Raw genomic sequence first — 17,730 nt, 5'->3', positions numbered from 1 at the left:
CAAATCCAAAAAAAAAAGGTTAGGAGTTCAAAATTGAATATTAACAATGATTTTCAACTGACTTGGAATTCTTGAGCCTATAACCCAACTGACTTGTTTTCACCCCTAGTATCTGGAAGCTTTGCTTTAATGACTTCATTCAATTTCTGATATGATTATGAATGATGTTTGGTAACTCACTTACTGAGTGATCATGAGGGTGAGGCTGCATGTTCTTACTGACATTACGTTCCCTCAAGATCAAATATTTGGTTGATTGAAAGTGAGTTTGGCAAGCACCAAGTCATGCTCGTTTAACCTCGTACTTTTTATTATGCATGGCATGATCTACCAATCCAAGTTTTATCTTCTTTCAGCACCTCAGAACAGAACATGTCCCATAATTTACGTGAATTCAATTCTGTCGAAAACTTTGAACCAGTTGAAAATTAAAATCTGTGTCTACAAGTGTCTTATGTCTCCAATCAACTTCGCGCAAGGAAGACCCAGCGCTCAACCTCCGCTCACTCGGCAAGCAGTTCCTCCCTTTCCTCAACAAATCCATCTCGATTCTACCCAAACGCCTCTCTGCCTCCGCGAATTCAGATAATCAATCTCGCGATTCAGTGAGAGATCTCTTCCGAGCATACGAGCTCTGCTTGGAATCGCTCTCCGTGCAGTTAGCTTGCAAGCCTCACACCGTTCAGCTTCAGCGACTAAGAATGGTTTACTGTCTCGATGCTTGGGGGTTTCACGAGAGTGTTAACATACAAGCGTTTAAGGTTCTGGAGAAGCTGAGAGGATCCGATGTTAGTTAGCCGGAGGTTGAAGACGGAGAGGCGGAGCTGGCGCTGGTTTTGGTAGAGGATTTGACGGTTATTTTTAAGGCTGTGGCGATGAGTCAGCAAGGTGATGATAAGATGTATAGAAAAGTACTTGTCATCCAGTACTTTTTATATTGAAATAAAGTTTTATAAGGTGTTATGTCTGATTTAATCTAAAACCAGCATAATAAGTTATTATTTATGTTTTCAAATACTTAAATCAAACATCAAAGTATTTTTATATGTCAAATATTTTGTATCAAAATATGTACTTATTATAGTGTTAAATTTTTAAAACATTCATATCTTAGAAATAGTTTAGAAAATATCTTTATATAAATGATTTTTTTGACTAATATTTAATTATAATTGTTTTGTATCTTAATTTTTTAACTTTTATAACAAAAAATATTATTTTCAGATAGCAACACAATAGATATAAAAATTATCTTATTTTTTAATTTTTGAAAATTTTATTATATTATTTTAGAATCAGTTATGTAATATTTAATATAACATATAAATTTTATATTATTAAAATAAAATTCTTTTTAATTATATATACAATTCATTAAGGGCATTGTTTATATTATTAAATTAGCAAATCACTGAGAAACTAATAATAAAACAATAACCTAGCTAAAAGTCTAAAACCTCAAAATATGTACTTATTATTGTGTTCAATTTTTTAAAGCACTCATATCTTAGAAATAATTTAGAAAATATCTTTATATAAATGTTTTTTCTTGACTAATATTTATTTACTAGATGGTGGCCCGCACACTTGTGCGGACTAATATATATCCAACTAATTCAAAATTTAACATAATTTATAATTTTAATCTAAATTATTTAATTAGTTTCAAATAATAAACTAAGTAGAGATATAATTTACTTTTTCTATTACAGGACAAGATAAATAATGGTTGGTATTTGCAAAATCTTTTATTTATTCTATCACTAAATTACACATGTAAAAGTATCTTCATTATAATTATCTAATAAAGTTTTATTATTACTTTAAAAATAATATAGACGTTAAATATACAAATAAACCATAATTACCAAATTATAAATGAAGATTATGAAATCAAACCCCTCTTCATCAAAGTCTTAATTGCATTTTATATGAATTTCTTCTTCCTCGGAGTTCATATTAACACCTATTAACCAAATTTACAATAATTAAAAACATACTTCTATTTAATAAAAAAAATTATAAACTAAAAGTAATAAATTATATATGTCTAGTAAAAGGTGTATTGTTTTAATTTTTAACCGCGAGATATTATATTTTTGGACTTATCTTTTGATTCATAAGATAATTCGGTGGTATAAAAGAGAAGCAAGCTGTATTTTAAAAATAATAAATAAAACACTAAGAGATTTAATATCAAAAGTAAACATAATATGAACAAAATTATAAAATTAATACTCGTTAATAATAGTTATCTATGAATATAATGAAAACATTTATTAAATAATCACTAAATATGTTCAAAACTAACAATTCACAAAGTTATGTATTGAAACTAATGAGTGAGCCTAAATTAAATCATGGAATATGACAAATAATCTTCTAAAAGTAATAAAACATGAAAATAATAAAAATAACTTAAACTTATGGAAAATATGACAAGTAAGCAAAACTAAAATTACCACCTAAAATTATTTTAATTATGATAAATAAATAAAATTACTAACTAAAATTATAAAGAACATAACAAATAATAAATAATATAAATTATGGAGGATATGAGAAATAAGCAAAACTATAATTATTGAAAACATGACAAATAAACAAATTATCTTAAATTATTGAAAATATGACAAATAAGCAATAAGCAATGATAAATAAAAAAAAAATCTAAAACTATGGAGAAGAGGACAACTAAGCTAAATCACTTTATAAATAATAGTATAGATAATTTTTTGTATCTCATTTTTTTTTAACTTTTTATAATAAAATATTGTTTTCAGATAGCAACACAATAAATATAAGAATTATCTTAATTTTTAAAATTTTGATAATTTTATTATACTATTTTAGAATCAATCATTTTTTATTTAATATAACATATAAATTTTATATTATTAAAATAAAATTCGCTTTTAATTATATATAAAATTAATTAAGGGTATTGTTTAAATTAATAATTAGTGAATCATTGAGAAAAAAATAATAAATCAATAACCTAGCTAAAAGTCCAAAACCTAATAAAAATATGACAAATAAGAAAAACTAACTAAATTTTAATATAACATTTAAATTTAATATTATTAATAAAATCGTTTTTAATAGATATGATTCATTAAGGGTATTTTTTAAATTAGTGACTTAGCTAAAAACAAATAATAAATCAATGATTTAGTTAAAACCTAATAGAAACATGACAAATAAGCAAAATTACCTAAAAATATGGATAATATTACAAATCATCAAATTTACTTCTGAAATAATGATATAGATAGATAGATAGATACAAACTTTGTCATATTTAGTCTAATTATAAAATTATGTTTTTATATTAAATTTTATATTTATTAATCAAAGAATGAAAGAACATTTACAAAGAAAGTGATAGGGGACTAAAACTCTATAGTAAGGTTTGGAGTGTCAGAGAATAAAAATAAAACTTGTCCCTCTAATAGACATAAACTTCCTGCCATCTGCGAAACAACCCCTCCAGCTTATGGTTTCCAGTGTACTTCAGTGACAATATCCTGTTACGGATTGCCTTATCAATCTGCCTTATAATCGCATCAGTAGATAGACAAGAGCCTTGATGCCTGCGAGAGTTACATTCTTTCCAAACAAGATAAGAGAGTCGTATGAAACACCAGTCAGAAGAGGATAATATCCAGCTTGTGTCGGTTATGCATTAGCAGAGACTGCACTGTGGTAGTCCAGTCCGGTGAAACAGCAGTGCCTAGCAGGGTATCTGTTAGGGTAGTCCAGATTGTGAACGTGAAAGGACAAACGAAAACAGGTGGTCCCTGCTCTCGTCTCGCTCACCACAAAACACACAACCTTGTGTGATCCCCCATTGCCTCATGCGAACTCCCGTAGAGAGTCTGTCCTCAATGCCAGCCAAACAATGACGGCATGGCGCGGTACTCTTTGTGTGAACCAAACAAGTTGATACCAAGACACTTCCGGGCCCCGAACTCTAATCTGATCCCAAGTTGAAAAATGATCCTAGTAGTCCTCCTCATTGTGCCTCCATAGAACAACATCTCTTCCCTTAGTGGCATCCGGTTTCTGAGCATTCTCAATAGCAGAATACACAGCACCAAATATCTTCGACCCCGACTTATCATTGCCCAGACCTCATTTGTACACACTTCAGTCACTCGAGCTTGGCGAGGAATGCCTAAATAACTCAGACCCAAATCCGATGATACTCCCAGTACCTAAAAACTTAAAACAAAAAATGATTGTCCGCGAACACCGAATATATATAGAAATAGTGTAATGATTGTTGAAATAACAAGTAGAGTAATGATTTAATATGATTTATTAGTGTGCTTAATGGACCAATTTTGTTTCGCTTATGTTACATAGGTTTGATTATTTGTAAATTTTAATTAAGAAGTTAATATAAAATCATATAATATGTGAACTTACTTACAAAAAGTTAATGTCCGGTTCTTGACATGTGCCAAAGGTGCATAAACACTAGTCCACATTTAATATTAACAAATATTAAGTAGATTTATGGTCATTTTTAAATTAAAAGCGAATGATTTTTTTTCCAAATTTTTATTATACTTACAAAATTATAACATACTCTGGTTCAAAATAATCTACGTTTAAAAAATCAAAAAGATACATTTTATATTTTAATACTTTTATTAGTTAATAATAGTAAATCGCAAACTTAGTAAAAACTGAAAGTGTAACATATAACATCAACTTTTTACTTCTTTTTTTCTGAATGAATGTCAAATGTATTCCGCAAAAATATTTATTACATCAAGTGTAACAAAGAATTGAAAGAAAAACCAAAAGAATGAGTTAATAAGAAAAAAATTGGAAACTTAATAAAAATTAATTGTGTTTATCAGATTTTGATTGGCTCAAAACTAAGAGGAATAGTTCGTCACAAAAATTATACATTTATAATTAAAAGATAAGAAATTTTATTAATATGTTTGAAAACTCTAAAACATAAATAATTTTAAAACAAATGAAGTATCAGAAACCTATTTCATTCAAGAATGGTTCACAAAATATTTTGAATGAGTTTGCTTTTATTTTAGTGGTTTAAACTTAATAAAACATTTTTACTTTAGACTTTTTCTTTGTCCCTCCATATCTGCCGCCGAAAATATACAAACTCCTTTCTCTTCTATCCAATGAACCAATCCATTGAAATTCTTCTGAGTTCTCCTATATAAATATGTCAATCTTAGCACTTCATTATAAAAATCACTATTTACGTAAAAAAATCAATAATGAAATTTTCATATTCTCTATCCAAACAATTTTCTTTGCCTATTTTGATCCTACAATTCCTCATCATACATAGTGTTTCATCATTAAACCTTACCAATGAGTATCTCAACCACAAATGCTTCCTTAATCAAGGGAAATATAAGTCTGGAAGTCAGTACGAGGAAAACCTCAACTGGATTTTCGATGATATTCGTACAAGTCCTTATGCTTTAACAGGTTTCTCACACTTAAGTGTTGGAAAAACACCAGCCGATTTTGTTGCTGTCACTTCCCAGTGTCGTGGTGACACTTATGAGTCTAAATGTCGTACATGCATTGATACCGTAATTTCAGGGGTAAATAAGCTGTCATATATTTAAATATGAAGATTACAATTTTTTGAGTGATTTAAATGTTATCTTTTAAGCCAAAACATAAATGTCTACGTGAAACAAAAACAAGATTGGAGTAATTTGTAGAAAATATCAGCTGACAAAGTTTGACATTTGTTAAAGATAGGGATGAGACAACTATCTAAGTAGATGGTATCTAGTGAGATCCGCTCTGGCACAACTCCAAATATCAAGATATCTGGAAGATCTGGTCTGTATAATTGAATCTCAGATCAATAAATACCGGATCGAGATTCAGATATCTTGATTTTAAAGTCTGGATATCATAATTATGTAAGTATATTTAAAATATATGTTATTAATAACTTTTTGAAAATAACATAAATTTTATAGATAAAATGTATTTTAAATTATTGTAATATTAATTTCAATTTTTAAAATATTATATTTTATTTTGGCATATTTTGTTTGTTTTATATAATTCTATAAAAGTTAATTTTAACGTTATTATAAATGTTTTATCATTATTTTTATGAAATTGTGTCCAAATATTAAAATCCGTTGCTAGCTTAATATTTAGTTTGATATCTATTATCAAGATCTCACAAAATCGCGAATATGATATGGATAATCAAGCATGATTTTTACGGATCTGAATATCCTAATATATATCCAAATTCGTCTAAATTCTAGTTATATAAATATCACAATTTATCATAATAAATTGTGTATATATTGAATTATATTGAAGATGTTTTATTAAATGCTACTATGTTACTCAAGGTTGCAAATTATTTATATAAGGGTGGTTCTGTAAATCCTTAATTATTGACATTCTCCAAATCATCAAAAGAATCTTTTGCTATACAAATAAATAGGAGAATATAGCTTTTACTGAAATATTAAATCATCATTTAAAATGATATAAACATACATATATATGGTTGTATATTGCAGTTTAGTAAGAGATGTCCGAGTAACAAAGGAGGGATAATATGGTACGATCAATGTCTTCTCTATATTAATACGATCAAAGAAAAAGATCCTGCCCCGACTAATTACAAGAATATTTTTTCTATGCATAACCCAAATAACATGAGAGGGGATGCAAAACTGTTCGCCATGAGGGTGATGGATTTTTTCTCTGAGCTAACACTTAAAGTCAAGAAAACCACCAAGTATAGCCTCATATTTTACGCGGCAGGGGAAAAGAAGCTCGGAAAAAATAAATTATATGCAATGGTGCAATGTTTAGAACTAACAATGGATTGCAAAGGTTGTTTGACTTGGAGTATCTTAAAGCTTTTCGAAAACAATGAGATTAAACAAGGAGCGCGAGTTTTGGGTACGGACTGTGATTTAAGGTATGAGCTATACCCTTTTCTTAGGAGTTAAGCATTTTTAAGTTATGTATTAGTTATATTTTTTTTTTTGCTGAAATGTAATATCCATTTATCAATAAAAAGATTGTTTACAAAAAACAGATCCAAAGAATTTGTTTAGAAGTTCAAAATTGAATATTAACAATGATTTTGAACTGACTTGGAATTCTTGAGCCTATAACCCAACTGACTTGTTTTCATCCTTAGTATCTGAAAGCTTTGCTTTAATGACTTGCTGATATACTTATGAATGATGTTTGGAACACACTTACTGAGTGATGAGGCTGCTTTGTTCTTACTGAGTACTGACATTACGTTCTCTCAATATCAAATATTTGGTTGATTGAAAAGTAAGTTTGAAAAGCACCAAAGTCATGCTCGTCTAACCTCGTATCTTTTATTGTGCATGGCATGATCTACCAATCCAAGTGTTATCTTCTTTCAGCACCTCAGAACAAAACATGTCCCATAATTTATGTGAATTCAATTCCGTTGAAAACTCTGAACCAGTTGAAAATTAAAATTTGTGCCTACAAGTGTCGTATGTCATATCCTATTTGAGAATTTGAGGTTGTTCAAGGTTGAGAACTTGAGATGCTCTTACCATGTCAAAAAAGGAAATTTCGTTATCCATGGAAACAAGTGTCGTATGTACAAGAAGCCCATATTCGGATCCAAAGAGAACCTCTCTACAAAAATGTGCATCTTCGATTAGCGGGAGTTCCGAAACTTCTCACATAATTCGAAACCACAAAAAGATGACGTCGTTCGATGACGGCCGTCTCCTCTCTCTAATCGAATCCTCCCACGTTGGCGATGACTCACCCTCCGGTCCCTTGGCAAGAATTAATGTCCAGTTCTTTGCATGTACCAAATGTGCATAAGCACTAAGAGCATCTAGGTTCACCCCCTAGGGTGAACCTTTAAATTCATCTTATCCTTTAGAACCAATCAAATTCCAACATAGATTATTAATTAAAAAACATTAAACTAAATAAAAAATAGCTACAAAAAATAAAAACGCTAATTTTAACGACGCTAACGCTTCCAGCAAAACTCTAAATCCTAAATTTTAAATTCTAAACCCTATACCCTAAATTCTAAACCCAAATCCAAACCCCTAAACTCAAACCCTATATCCTAAACCCTAATCATAGACCCTAAACCCAAATTATATACCCTAAACCCAAAAACTACACTATAAACCTAAACTCTATACCCTAAACCCAAGTCCTAGATCCTAAACCCAAACCGTAAACTTTAAACCCAAATTATATACCCTAAACCCAAAACTTTAACCATAAGTCCAAACGGTAAATCCTAAATCCAAACCGTAAATCCTAAGCCCAAAAACTATACCCTAAACCTAAATCCTAGACCTAAAACCCAAACGGTAAACCCTAAACCCAAACCCCAAACTTAGATGTTATAGGGTTTGGGTTAAGGTTTACGGTCTAGGGTCTAAGACTTGGGTTTAGGGTATAAGATTTAGATTTATAGTCTATTTTTTGGGTTTAAGGTATATAATTTGGGTTTAGGGTCTAGGATTAGGTTTAGGGTATAGGGTTTGGGTTTAGGGTCTAAAATTAGGGTTTAGGGTATACAGTTTGGGTTTAGGGGTTTGGATTTGGGTTTAGGGTCTAGGATTAGGATTTGGGGTATAGGGTTTGGGTTTAGGGTTTAAGATTAGGGTTTAGGGTATATGGTTTTGGTTTAGGGGTTTGGATTTGGATTTAGAATTTAGGGTATAGGGTTTAGGGTTTAGAATTTAAGATTTAGAGTTTAGGGTTTAGGTGGAAGCGTTAGCATCGTTAAAATTAGCGTTTTTATTTTTTGTAGCTATTTTTTATTTAATTTAATACTTTTTAATGAATAATCTATGTGAAATTTTATTGGTCTTAAAGAGTGAGGTGAATTTAAAGATTCACCCTAGGGGGTGGTGAACCTAAGTTCTGTCCAAATTTATTTATATTTACTCTATGGTCTTTATATTTCTTATAATTAATTTAAACCCATAAAACATTTATAAATAACTAGCACATATATAAAAATACAATAGCAATATTAATAAAATCTTGCACTAAATATAAAATTATAAATACAAATACTTAATTAAATATTAAACTACAAGCAAAATACCACATTAATGCTCTATTTTGGTTAAAGAAAATTTGTTTGGATAATATTTTGGAGAGTTTGGAGATTTTAGAGCAAATTTACCAGACTATTAGTGTTGTAATATTTAAATTTGTGTAATAATATGTATTCATGTACTTTCTAAATTGTTTTTCGTTATTAAGTTTGCTTTGTAATATACTTGTTGTTTAATTCTAGTTTTAATTTATTTTAAAAAATTTATTTAATTTTATATGTAAAAATTTAATTTATAAAGAAAAATTTAAAACATTTATGAGATATAAATATTTAAGGATTAAAACGAAAAATAAAAAATGCTTAAAAATTACAAATGTAATGTGTAATTAATGTAAGGACAAAAATGCAAATAAAATATGAAGTTTCACTCCCAAAACTATAAATTTAAAGTTTTGAAGTTCATTTTTGGAGAGTAAAAAATTCTATATTTGAAGTTATATAATTTCCTTTGGAGATACTCTTAATCCACATATAATTTTAGCAAATTTTAATTAGATTTGTTGTCATTTGTAAATGTAAATGCGAAGGCTTTTTAACAAATTTTTATTGTACATAACAAAATTATAGCATACTCGTTTCAAAATAATCCATGATTTAAAAAACATTTTTTTACAATTAATATGTTTATTTTTTAATATGTTTATATTAATAATAAATTATTATTTTTGTACGAAATTCAAAGTTTAACAAATAATAACATACTTTTTTACTTGTTTCTGATTGAAGTTTAAATTTATTCTGTAAAAATATTTCTTACATTAAATGTAACAAAGAATTGAATGGAAAACAAAAAAGACTAAATTGATCAAAAAAATTGCAAACTTCGTATAGGTTAGTTTGTGTCTTCGGATTTTGATTGGCTAAAATTTGTAAGAATTAATTAATCACATAATAATGCATTTCTAATTAAAGTTTAATTTGTTCATTAATAGTTTTGATAACTCTAAAACATAAATTATTTTAAAACAAATGAAGTATTAAAAATCCTATTTAAGCAAGACTGGTGCACAAAATGTCTTGTATCAGTTTGGTTTTATTTTTAGGAGAATAAACTTAGTAAAAAAATTGAATTTAGACTTTTTCTTTGTCCCTGCATTTATGCCGCCGAAAATATGCAAATTCTTTTCTCTTTTATCCAATAAGCCAAACAATCAAAATTCATCTCAGTTCTTATATAAATATGTCAATCTTTACACTTCATTTATAAAAACCACAATTTACATAAGTGAAATAAAAATCTATAATAATGAAATTTCCATATTCTCTATCCAAACAATTTTCGATCCCTATTTTGGTCATGAAATTCCTCATCATACAAAGTGTTTTGTCACTGAACCTTACCAATGAGTATCTCAACCACAAATGCCTCAATCAAGGGAAATATAAATCTGGAAGTGAGTACGAGAACAATCTCAACTCGATCTTTCACGACTTTTCTACTAGTGATTATGCTGAAACCGGTTTCTTAGACGCAAGTCTTGGAAAAACGACAGCCGATTCTGTTACTGTCACTCTCCAGTGTCGTGGTGACTCTTATAGATCTAATTGTCGTACATGCGTTGACACTGCAATTTTGGGGGTAAACGAGCTGTATATTTAAATATAAAGATTATATTTTATTCAGTGATGTAAAACCTTATCTTAGAGTATACATGAATACATGAAACATAAACAGACTATTGTAATTATAAAAAAGTATTAGCTGAAAATGTTTGACATTTTTTAAAGATAGGAATGAGACAATTATCAAATATTTGGGATCCGATGTGAGATCTTCTCTGGGTCTATTCGAAATATCCAGAAGGTCTGATATGTATAATAGAATCTTGGATCAGTATATGCTGGATCCAGATCCAGATATCTTGATTTTAAAGTCCAGATATCAGGATTCTGTAAATACGTTTAAAATATATGTTATTGATTGCTTTCTAAAGATAACATAAAATTTATAGATAAAAGTTATTTTTAATTATTTTTGTAATTAATATTACTCTTACCCCTTAAAATATATTATTTTATTTTGGCATATTTTGTTTCATTTATATAATCTATAAAAAATATTTTAATGTTATTATAAATATTTTTATCATTATTTTTTTGAATTTGTGTTCGAATATGAATATGCACTGCTATCTTGATATCCATCATCTAGATTTTCCAAAATCACGGATCCGGATATGAATAGTCTAACATGGCAATGATGGATTTTGATATCCTAAAATTTCTCTTATCCAAACTCTTCTCATCACTAGTTATATAAATATCATGATATTTTTTTATAAATTATGTAGACTTAGAATTATATTAAAAATGTTTTATTATTATGTTCAACTATGTTACTAAAGGTTGCAAATTACTGAAATATCAAATCATAATTTAAAATGATTTAAACATACATGGATGTATATTGCAGTTTCATAAGAGATGTCCAAGTAACAAAGGAGGAATAATATGGTACGATCAATGTCTTCTCTATATTACTACAATCAAAGTAAAGAGTCCATTCAAGATTAATTACGAGAACATTTTTTCTATGCACAACCCAAATAACGTGAGAGAGGATGCAAAACTGTTTGCTATGAGGGTGAGGGATTTTTTCTCTGAGCTAACACTTAAAGTCAAGAAAATCACCAATAACGGTCTTCTCAATTTTTACGCGGCGGGAGAAAAGAAGCTCGGAAAAAATAAATTATATGCAATGGTGCAATGTATAGAACTAACAAGAGATTGTAAAAGTTGTTTGGCATGGAGTATCACAAAGCTTTTTAAAAACAACGACATTAAACAAGGTGGGAGAGTTTTGGGTACGAATTGTAATGTAAGGTATGAGCTATACCCTTTTCTTAGAAGTTAAGCATTTTTAAGTTATGTTTATTTTTTCTTTTTGTTGCTAAAATGCAATATACGTATATCAATAAAAAGAGTGTTTACAAAAGCAGATCCAAAGTATTTTTAGAAGCAAAAATGACACATCATTTGTTAAATTTTTTTTTTTTAATTCGAATAAGTTTAACATTTATTCAAACAAAAGTTAAAAGATCAAAACTGAATTTTTAAAACAATGATTTTCGAATGGGTTTGAACTCTTGAGCCTATAACCCAACTGACTTGTTTTCACCCTCAGTAAAGCTTTGCTTTGATGACTTCAGTTGATAGTTTGGTAACTCTCTTACTGAGTGATGAGGCTACTGGTTCTTACTGCGATTAAAATTTTTTCCAGATTAAATATTTGGTTGATTGAAAAGTGAGTTTAACAAGCACCATGTCATGCTCATTTATCCTCGTATGTTTTATTGTGCATTGCATGATCTACCAGTCCAGCCCAGGTTCATCTTCTCTCAGTAGTTCTGAGCAGAACAATTCTCATAACTTACGTGAATTCTAAAACGTTGAACCAGTTGAAAATTAAAAATTGTGTTCACAAGTGTATGTCTTTTATCTGAAACAATTTGGTTATATGTAATGACATGTGTTTCATTGTATGAGCATCAAAACTAGTTTTTAAAAATAAAAACACGAGTTCTAATATCATTGGTAATTGAAAATTATGACATTTTTATATTATAATTATTTAGAAGCCATTTTTAGAATACAATTTTGATATATTTAAAAATTAATCCTTTTATATTTTATAGTCTGCAACCAGAGATTTATTTCATTTGATTTTGACTTAAAAATATATTTTATTAATATTTGTTGTTATTATTAATAATATTATTTTATTTTAATTTTGTATTTTTTCCATTTCTGTGTAATTTCTTTTTAATTTTCATTTCAATTGACTATAGAATGTCAAATTTTATTAAAATCATTATAAGATATCTCTATATATAAGAGTGTTTGATTGATTCTTATGATGTCACCTCATCAAATGGAGGCACTAGATAACTTGACACCTGTCCTTTTTTTTTTAAACAATGCATTTAGTAAAGTGTCTGAATGTATTATAAGCCTTGTCTTCGTTTGGGCTTTGTTATCAGAATTTAACGCGGTCGGTTTCGGGTTGCTCAAGCGTTCAGGGAACTGTTAGATTCATCCTTAAGGTTCTTATCGTTCTTTGGTCTCCGCCGTTTGGAGACATATATGTTTAAGTCGGCGTTACGATTCCGTTCCTTGTTGACTACATTTGAGCTTGGATCTTATGAGGCAAACCCATTTAATGCTATCATTCGTGATTTTCCTTTCAATTTCTGTTTTCCCTTGAAATTTTGTTTCATCTTAAATTATGAACTCTTATTGCAAGTTTTTCAGAGTATTGATGGCTAATAATAATTGAAACCTTCGTCCCAAAAAACCACAATATTAAGAGCATGATTATTGCGGGTTTCTTAGCGTGGGGTTCTTAGCGGAATGTAAGAAACCGTCTCTTAACTTTTAACTAAAAAAACTAAGAACCAGCTCTTAAACCGGCTCCGATGCCAGACGGAGAGGCGGAGCTGGCGATGGTTTTGGTAGAGCTGTGGCGATGAGTCAGCAAGGTGATGATGATAAGATGTATAGAAAAGTAATTGTCTTGCTTGGTGAGGTCAGACCTTGGTTCAATTCAGTGTGGGATTATTATTATAGATCAGTGCTGATTTCTTTTAAAAAATTGTAGAGATTGAAGGTTTGTATAAAACATAATCCAAATAAGTTTGTATAAATAGTTACGAAAATTGATCGTAAGTAATAATAAGAGTTCTTCATAATCATTTTATAACTAAATACTCAACTAATGATATGTTAACTAATTATTTTATAATAAAAATCATAATAAAAGGAAATTTTTACTCTGAGAAAATGAAAAACTTATATATTTTGGTTTCAGTTATTTCATATCAAAAGTCTTATTATTAGTGTTATAGTAATTAAAAATATATTTTCAATTTTAAAAATTCAACTTTTTCAAAAAATGTTGATTTATGTTAATGCCAAAAAAATCATCAACTTTAAAAATCATTTTACGCCTATTGTTAGTCAACTATAAAACGATAGGACTAAAATGATATGTTCAACAAATGTTTATGATTAAAAAGGCTTGTCAACAAAAGCTCAATGTTTTTTTGGTTCACCGAAAAATTGGTGTTTTATTTCAACCACATTTAAATGAGGATTTAAATGACATTTTCCCATATATAAACAGAATATTATTAACCATTAAAAATATAAGATGATACCAAATTTTATTTAAAAAATATAAGAAACATTTAAAAATTTATCGGGTATTTTAATTTTCATCCACCATAAAATAAATTATTTTATTAATTTTTAATACCAGATAAGAACTTTGGTTAAAATAAGATAACAAATAATTAAATAAAGTTATTATAAAATTAAAATTTAGATCTAAAATGAATAGAAGTACAAAACTTATAATAGATTTTTAATAACAAAAATAAGATGATAGTCTAACAGTGTCATATGCATAAATTTTGGTTTTTTTATATTTAATAAGGGAATCTCAATATAGCTGTGAGACTGACATCTAAACATTATACTAAATGTTGTCATTTTTAAAATGCTTTGGAATTAATGTATAAGAGATTGAAAAAAAAACCAAAAGAATGAGTTAATAAAAAAATGTAAACCTTGTAAGAATTAATAGTGTTTATCACAAAGTAATATATTTATTATTAAAAATTCTAAAATATAAATCATTTTAAAACGAAAGAAATATCAAAAAGCCTACTTAATTTAAGAAATTGCACAAAATGTTTATTTTTTAGCAGTTTAAACTTAGTAAAACATTTTTACTTTAGACTTTTTCTTTGTTCCTTCATTTCCGTCGCCGAGAAAATTTACAAACTCTTTTCTCTTCTATCCAATGAGAAAATAAATTAAAATTCTTCTGAGTTCCTATATAAACATGCCAATATTAACACTTCATTATAAAAGTAAACCTTTACTTAAAAGTAATAAACAATCAATAACAATGAAATTTACATATTCCCTATCCAAACGATCTTTTCCTCCTATTTTAGCTATACAACTCCTCATCATACATAGTGTTTCATCATTAAACCTTACCAATGAGTATCTCAACCACAAATGCATTCTTAATCAAGGGGAATATAACTCTGGAAGTCAGTACGAGGACAACCTCAACTGGATCTTCCGTGAAATGCGTACACGTCTTTATGCTATTACCGGTTTCTCACACATAAGTGTTGGAAAAACGACAACCGATTTTGTTGTCGTCACTACCCAGTGTCGTGGTGACACTTATGAATCTAATTGCCGTACATGCCTTGACACAGCAATTGCAGGGGTAAATGAGCTGTCATATATTTAAATATGAAGAACACATCATTTTCAGTGATGTAAAATCTTATCTTTGAACCAAAACAAAAATGTGTACATGAAACAAAAACCAAATTACAGTTATTTGAAAAAATATCAGCTGACAAATTTTGACATTTGTTCAAGATAGCAATGAGACAATTACCAAATATCCATCTATCCTGAAGTTCTGATATGTATAATATAATTTTCGTTCAGTAAATTCCAGATCCAGATCCGGATACCTTAATTTAAATCTGGATATCCGGATTCTGTAAGTATGTTTAATATATATATTATTAATATTTTTTTAAAAATAACATAAATACTATAGATAAAATTTATTTTTAAATTATTTTATAATATTACTTTTACTTTTTAAAATAATATATTTTATTTTGGAATATTTCTTTTTATTTTATATTATGCTATAAAAATTTAGTTTAATATTATTATAAATGATTTATCATTATTTTTATGGATTTGTGTCCAGATTTAGATTGATATCTATTATCTAAATATCAAAAAATCACAGATTCGAATATGGATAGCCAAACATGATTTTGATGGATCTGGAAATCCTGAAATTTCATATATCCAATTTTTTCTTCACCCTAGTTATATAGATATTAAAATTCATCATAAATTGTGTAGAAATCAAATTATATTGAAGATGTTTTTATTAAGTGCAACTATGTTACTAAAGGTTTGTTTATACAGTGGTTTCTGTAAATATTTAATTTTTAACATTCTCCAAATCATCAAAACAATAATTTCCTATACAAATAATTAGGAGAAGAAATCTTTCACTGAAATATTAAATCATCATTTAAAACTATATAAAACATATATGGTTCTATATTGCAGTTTCGTAAGAGATGTCCAAGTAACAAAGGAGGAATAATATGGTACAATCAATGTCTTCTCTATATTAGTACGATCAAAGAAAAAATTCCAATCAAGACTAATTACAAGAATATTTTTTCTATGCACAACCCAAATAACGTGAGAGGGGACGCAAAACTGTTCGCCATGAGGGCGATGGATTTTTTGTCTGAGCTAATACTTAAAGTCGAGAAAACCACCAAGTATAGACTCATATTTTACGCTGCGGGGGAAAAGAAGCTCGGTAAAAATAAATTATATGCAATGGTGCAGTGTTTAGATCTAAGAATAGATTGTAAAAGATGTTTGGCATGGAGTATCACAAAGCTTTTCAAGAACGATGACATTAAACAAGGAGCGAGAGTTTTGGGTACAGACTGTAATGTAAGGTATGAGCTATACCCTTTTCTTAGGAGTTAAGCATTTTTAAGTTATGTTTACATTTTTTTCTGCTGAAAATGTAATATCCATATATATCAATAAAAGATAGTTTACAGAAACAGATAAAAAACTGTTAGGAAGTTTAAAATTGAATATTAACAATGATTTTCAACTGACCTGGAATTCTTGAGCCTATAACCCAACTGACTTGTTTTCATCCTCAGTATCTGAAAGCTTTGCTTTAATGACTTCATTCAATTGCTGATATGATTATGAATGATGTTTGGTAACTCACTTACTGAGTGACGAGGCTGCTTGTTCAAACTGCCATTACGTTCTCTCAAGATTAAATATTTGGTTGATTGAAAAGTGAGTTTGACAAGCACCAAGTTATGATATCTTTTAACCTCGTAAGCCGGAAACAATTAGTCCCCATGATCTACCAATCCAAGTTTATCTTCTCTCAGCAGTTCAGAACAGAACATGTCCTATAATTACGTGAATTCAGTTCTGTTGAAAACTCCAAACCAGTCGAAAATTAAAATCTGTACCTACAAGTATCGTATTAAAATTAAAACTCCAAACCAGTCGTATCTGAAGCAGTTTGGTTATAAACAATGACATGTGTTTCATTGGTATCGAGGATGGAATTTACTTTTAAAACAATTAAGAGCTAAAACATGTGTTGTAAAATTATTGGTTATTCAAAATTATGAGATTTTTTTCATTGTAGTTACTTAGAAGTCAAAAATTTTATAATATTTTTTTTGATATATATCAAAACTAATTATTTTATATTCTACAAACATAAACTAATTTCATTTGGTTTGGATATAAAATAAAGATTATTTTATTTGATGTACTATTAATAATATAAATTTTATTTAGCAATTTTTTTTCTTCTAATGATAGTTATTTTTATTAAATTTTTGTTATTCTAGTTTCATTTCAGTCTATAGCTATTATTAATATATAACTAAAAATTGTAAAATAATATAAGATAAAATTAGTACGGTAGAATGTTAAATTTGATTAAATAAAAAATATTGTAAGATATAAAATAAAATAAATGTTGA

General features: G+C 28.2%; 3 protein-coding genes across 4 annotated transcripts; all 3 read left to right on the top strand.

Moving 5' to 3' along the window:
• The first annotated feature begins 4,329 nt into the window (after nucleotides 1-4,329).
• Nucleotides 4,330-7,059, top strand: LOC106440644 (putative cysteine-rich repeat secretory protein 37). The gene is made up of 2 exons (XM_013882378.3): nucleotides 4,330-5,597; nucleotides 6,552-7,059. The coding sequence occupies exons 1-2, from the start codon at nucleotides 5,262-5,264 to the stop codon at nucleotides 6,987-6,989; spliced, it is 774 nt and encodes a 257-aa protein (XP_013737832.2). The 5' UTR covers nucleotides 4,330-5,261; the 3' UTR covers nucleotides 6,990-7,059.
• Nucleotides 7,060-10,339: 3,280 nt separating this feature from the next.
• LOC106440629 (putative cysteine-rich repeat secretory protein 35) lies at nucleotides 10,340-13,449 on the top strand. 2 transcript variants are annotated; one of them, XM_022693037.2, is made up of 3 exons: nucleotides 10,340-10,709; nucleotides 11,544-11,953; nucleotides 13,111-13,449. In XM_022693037.2, exons 1-3 carry the CDS (start codon nucleotides 10,377-10,379, stop codon nucleotides 13,115-13,117), a joined length of 750 nt encoding a protein of 249 aa, XP_022548758.1. In that variant the 5' UTR covers nucleotides 10,340-10,376; the 3' UTR covers nucleotides 13,118-13,449. The 2 variants fall into 2 exon arrangements, with proteins under 2 accessions (XP_022548758.1, XP_013737807.1); XM_013882353.3 differs by lacking the exon at nucleotides 13,111-13,449 and having other exon boundaries at nucleotides 11,544-12,068.
• A 1,462-nt stretch (nucleotides 13,450-14,911) lies between these two features.
• LOC106440635 (putative cysteine-rich repeat secretory protein 37) lies at nucleotides 14,912-17,277 on the top strand. The gene is made up of 2 exons (XM_013882367.3): nucleotides 14,912-15,377; nucleotides 16,256-17,277. Exons 1-2 carry the CDS (start codon nucleotides 14,976-14,978, stop codon nucleotides 16,691-16,693), a joined length of 840 nt encoding a protein of 279 aa, XP_013737821.2. The 5' UTR covers nucleotides 14,912-14,975; the 3' UTR covers nucleotides 16,694-17,277.
• The last annotated feature ends 453 nt before the right edge of the window (nucleotides 17,278-17,730 follow it).

The sequence above is a fragment of the Brassica napus genome, chromosome A1 (genome assembly GCF_020379485.1).
Source record: "Brassica napus cultivar Da-Ae chromosome A1, Da-Ae, whole genome shotgun sequence".
NCBI lineage: Eukaryota > Viridiplantae > Streptophyta > Magnoliopsida > Brassicales > Brassicaceae > Brassica > Brassica napus.
Note: the sequence above shows the minus strand (reverse complement) of the source record. Positions and strands in the feature narration are given on the sequence as shown.

Coding starts and splice junctions, on each gene's coding strand:
- LOC106440644 (XM_013882378.3), top strand. CDS start 5,262: ATGAAATTTTCATATTCTCTATCCAAACAATTTTCTTTGCCTATTTTG. Junction 5,598..6,551: donor TTGATACCGTAATTTCAGGG/GTAAATAAGCTG, acceptor TGTATATTGCAG/TTTAGTAAGAGATGTCCGAG.
- LOC106440629 (XM_013882353.3), top strand. CDS start 10,377: ATGAAATTTCCATATTCTCTATCCAAACAATTTTCGATCCCTATTTTG. Junction 10,710..11,543: donor TTGACACTGCAATTTTGGGG/GTAAACGAGCTG, acceptor TGTATATTGCAG/TTTCATAAGAGATGTCCAAG.
- LOC106440635 (XM_013882367.3), top strand. CDS start 14,976: ATGCCAATATTAACACTTCATTATAAAAGTAAACCTTTACTTAAAAGT. Junction 15,378..16,255: donor TTGACACAGCAATTGCAGGG/GTAAATGAGCTG, acceptor TCTATATTGCAG/TTTCGTAAGAGATGTCCAAG.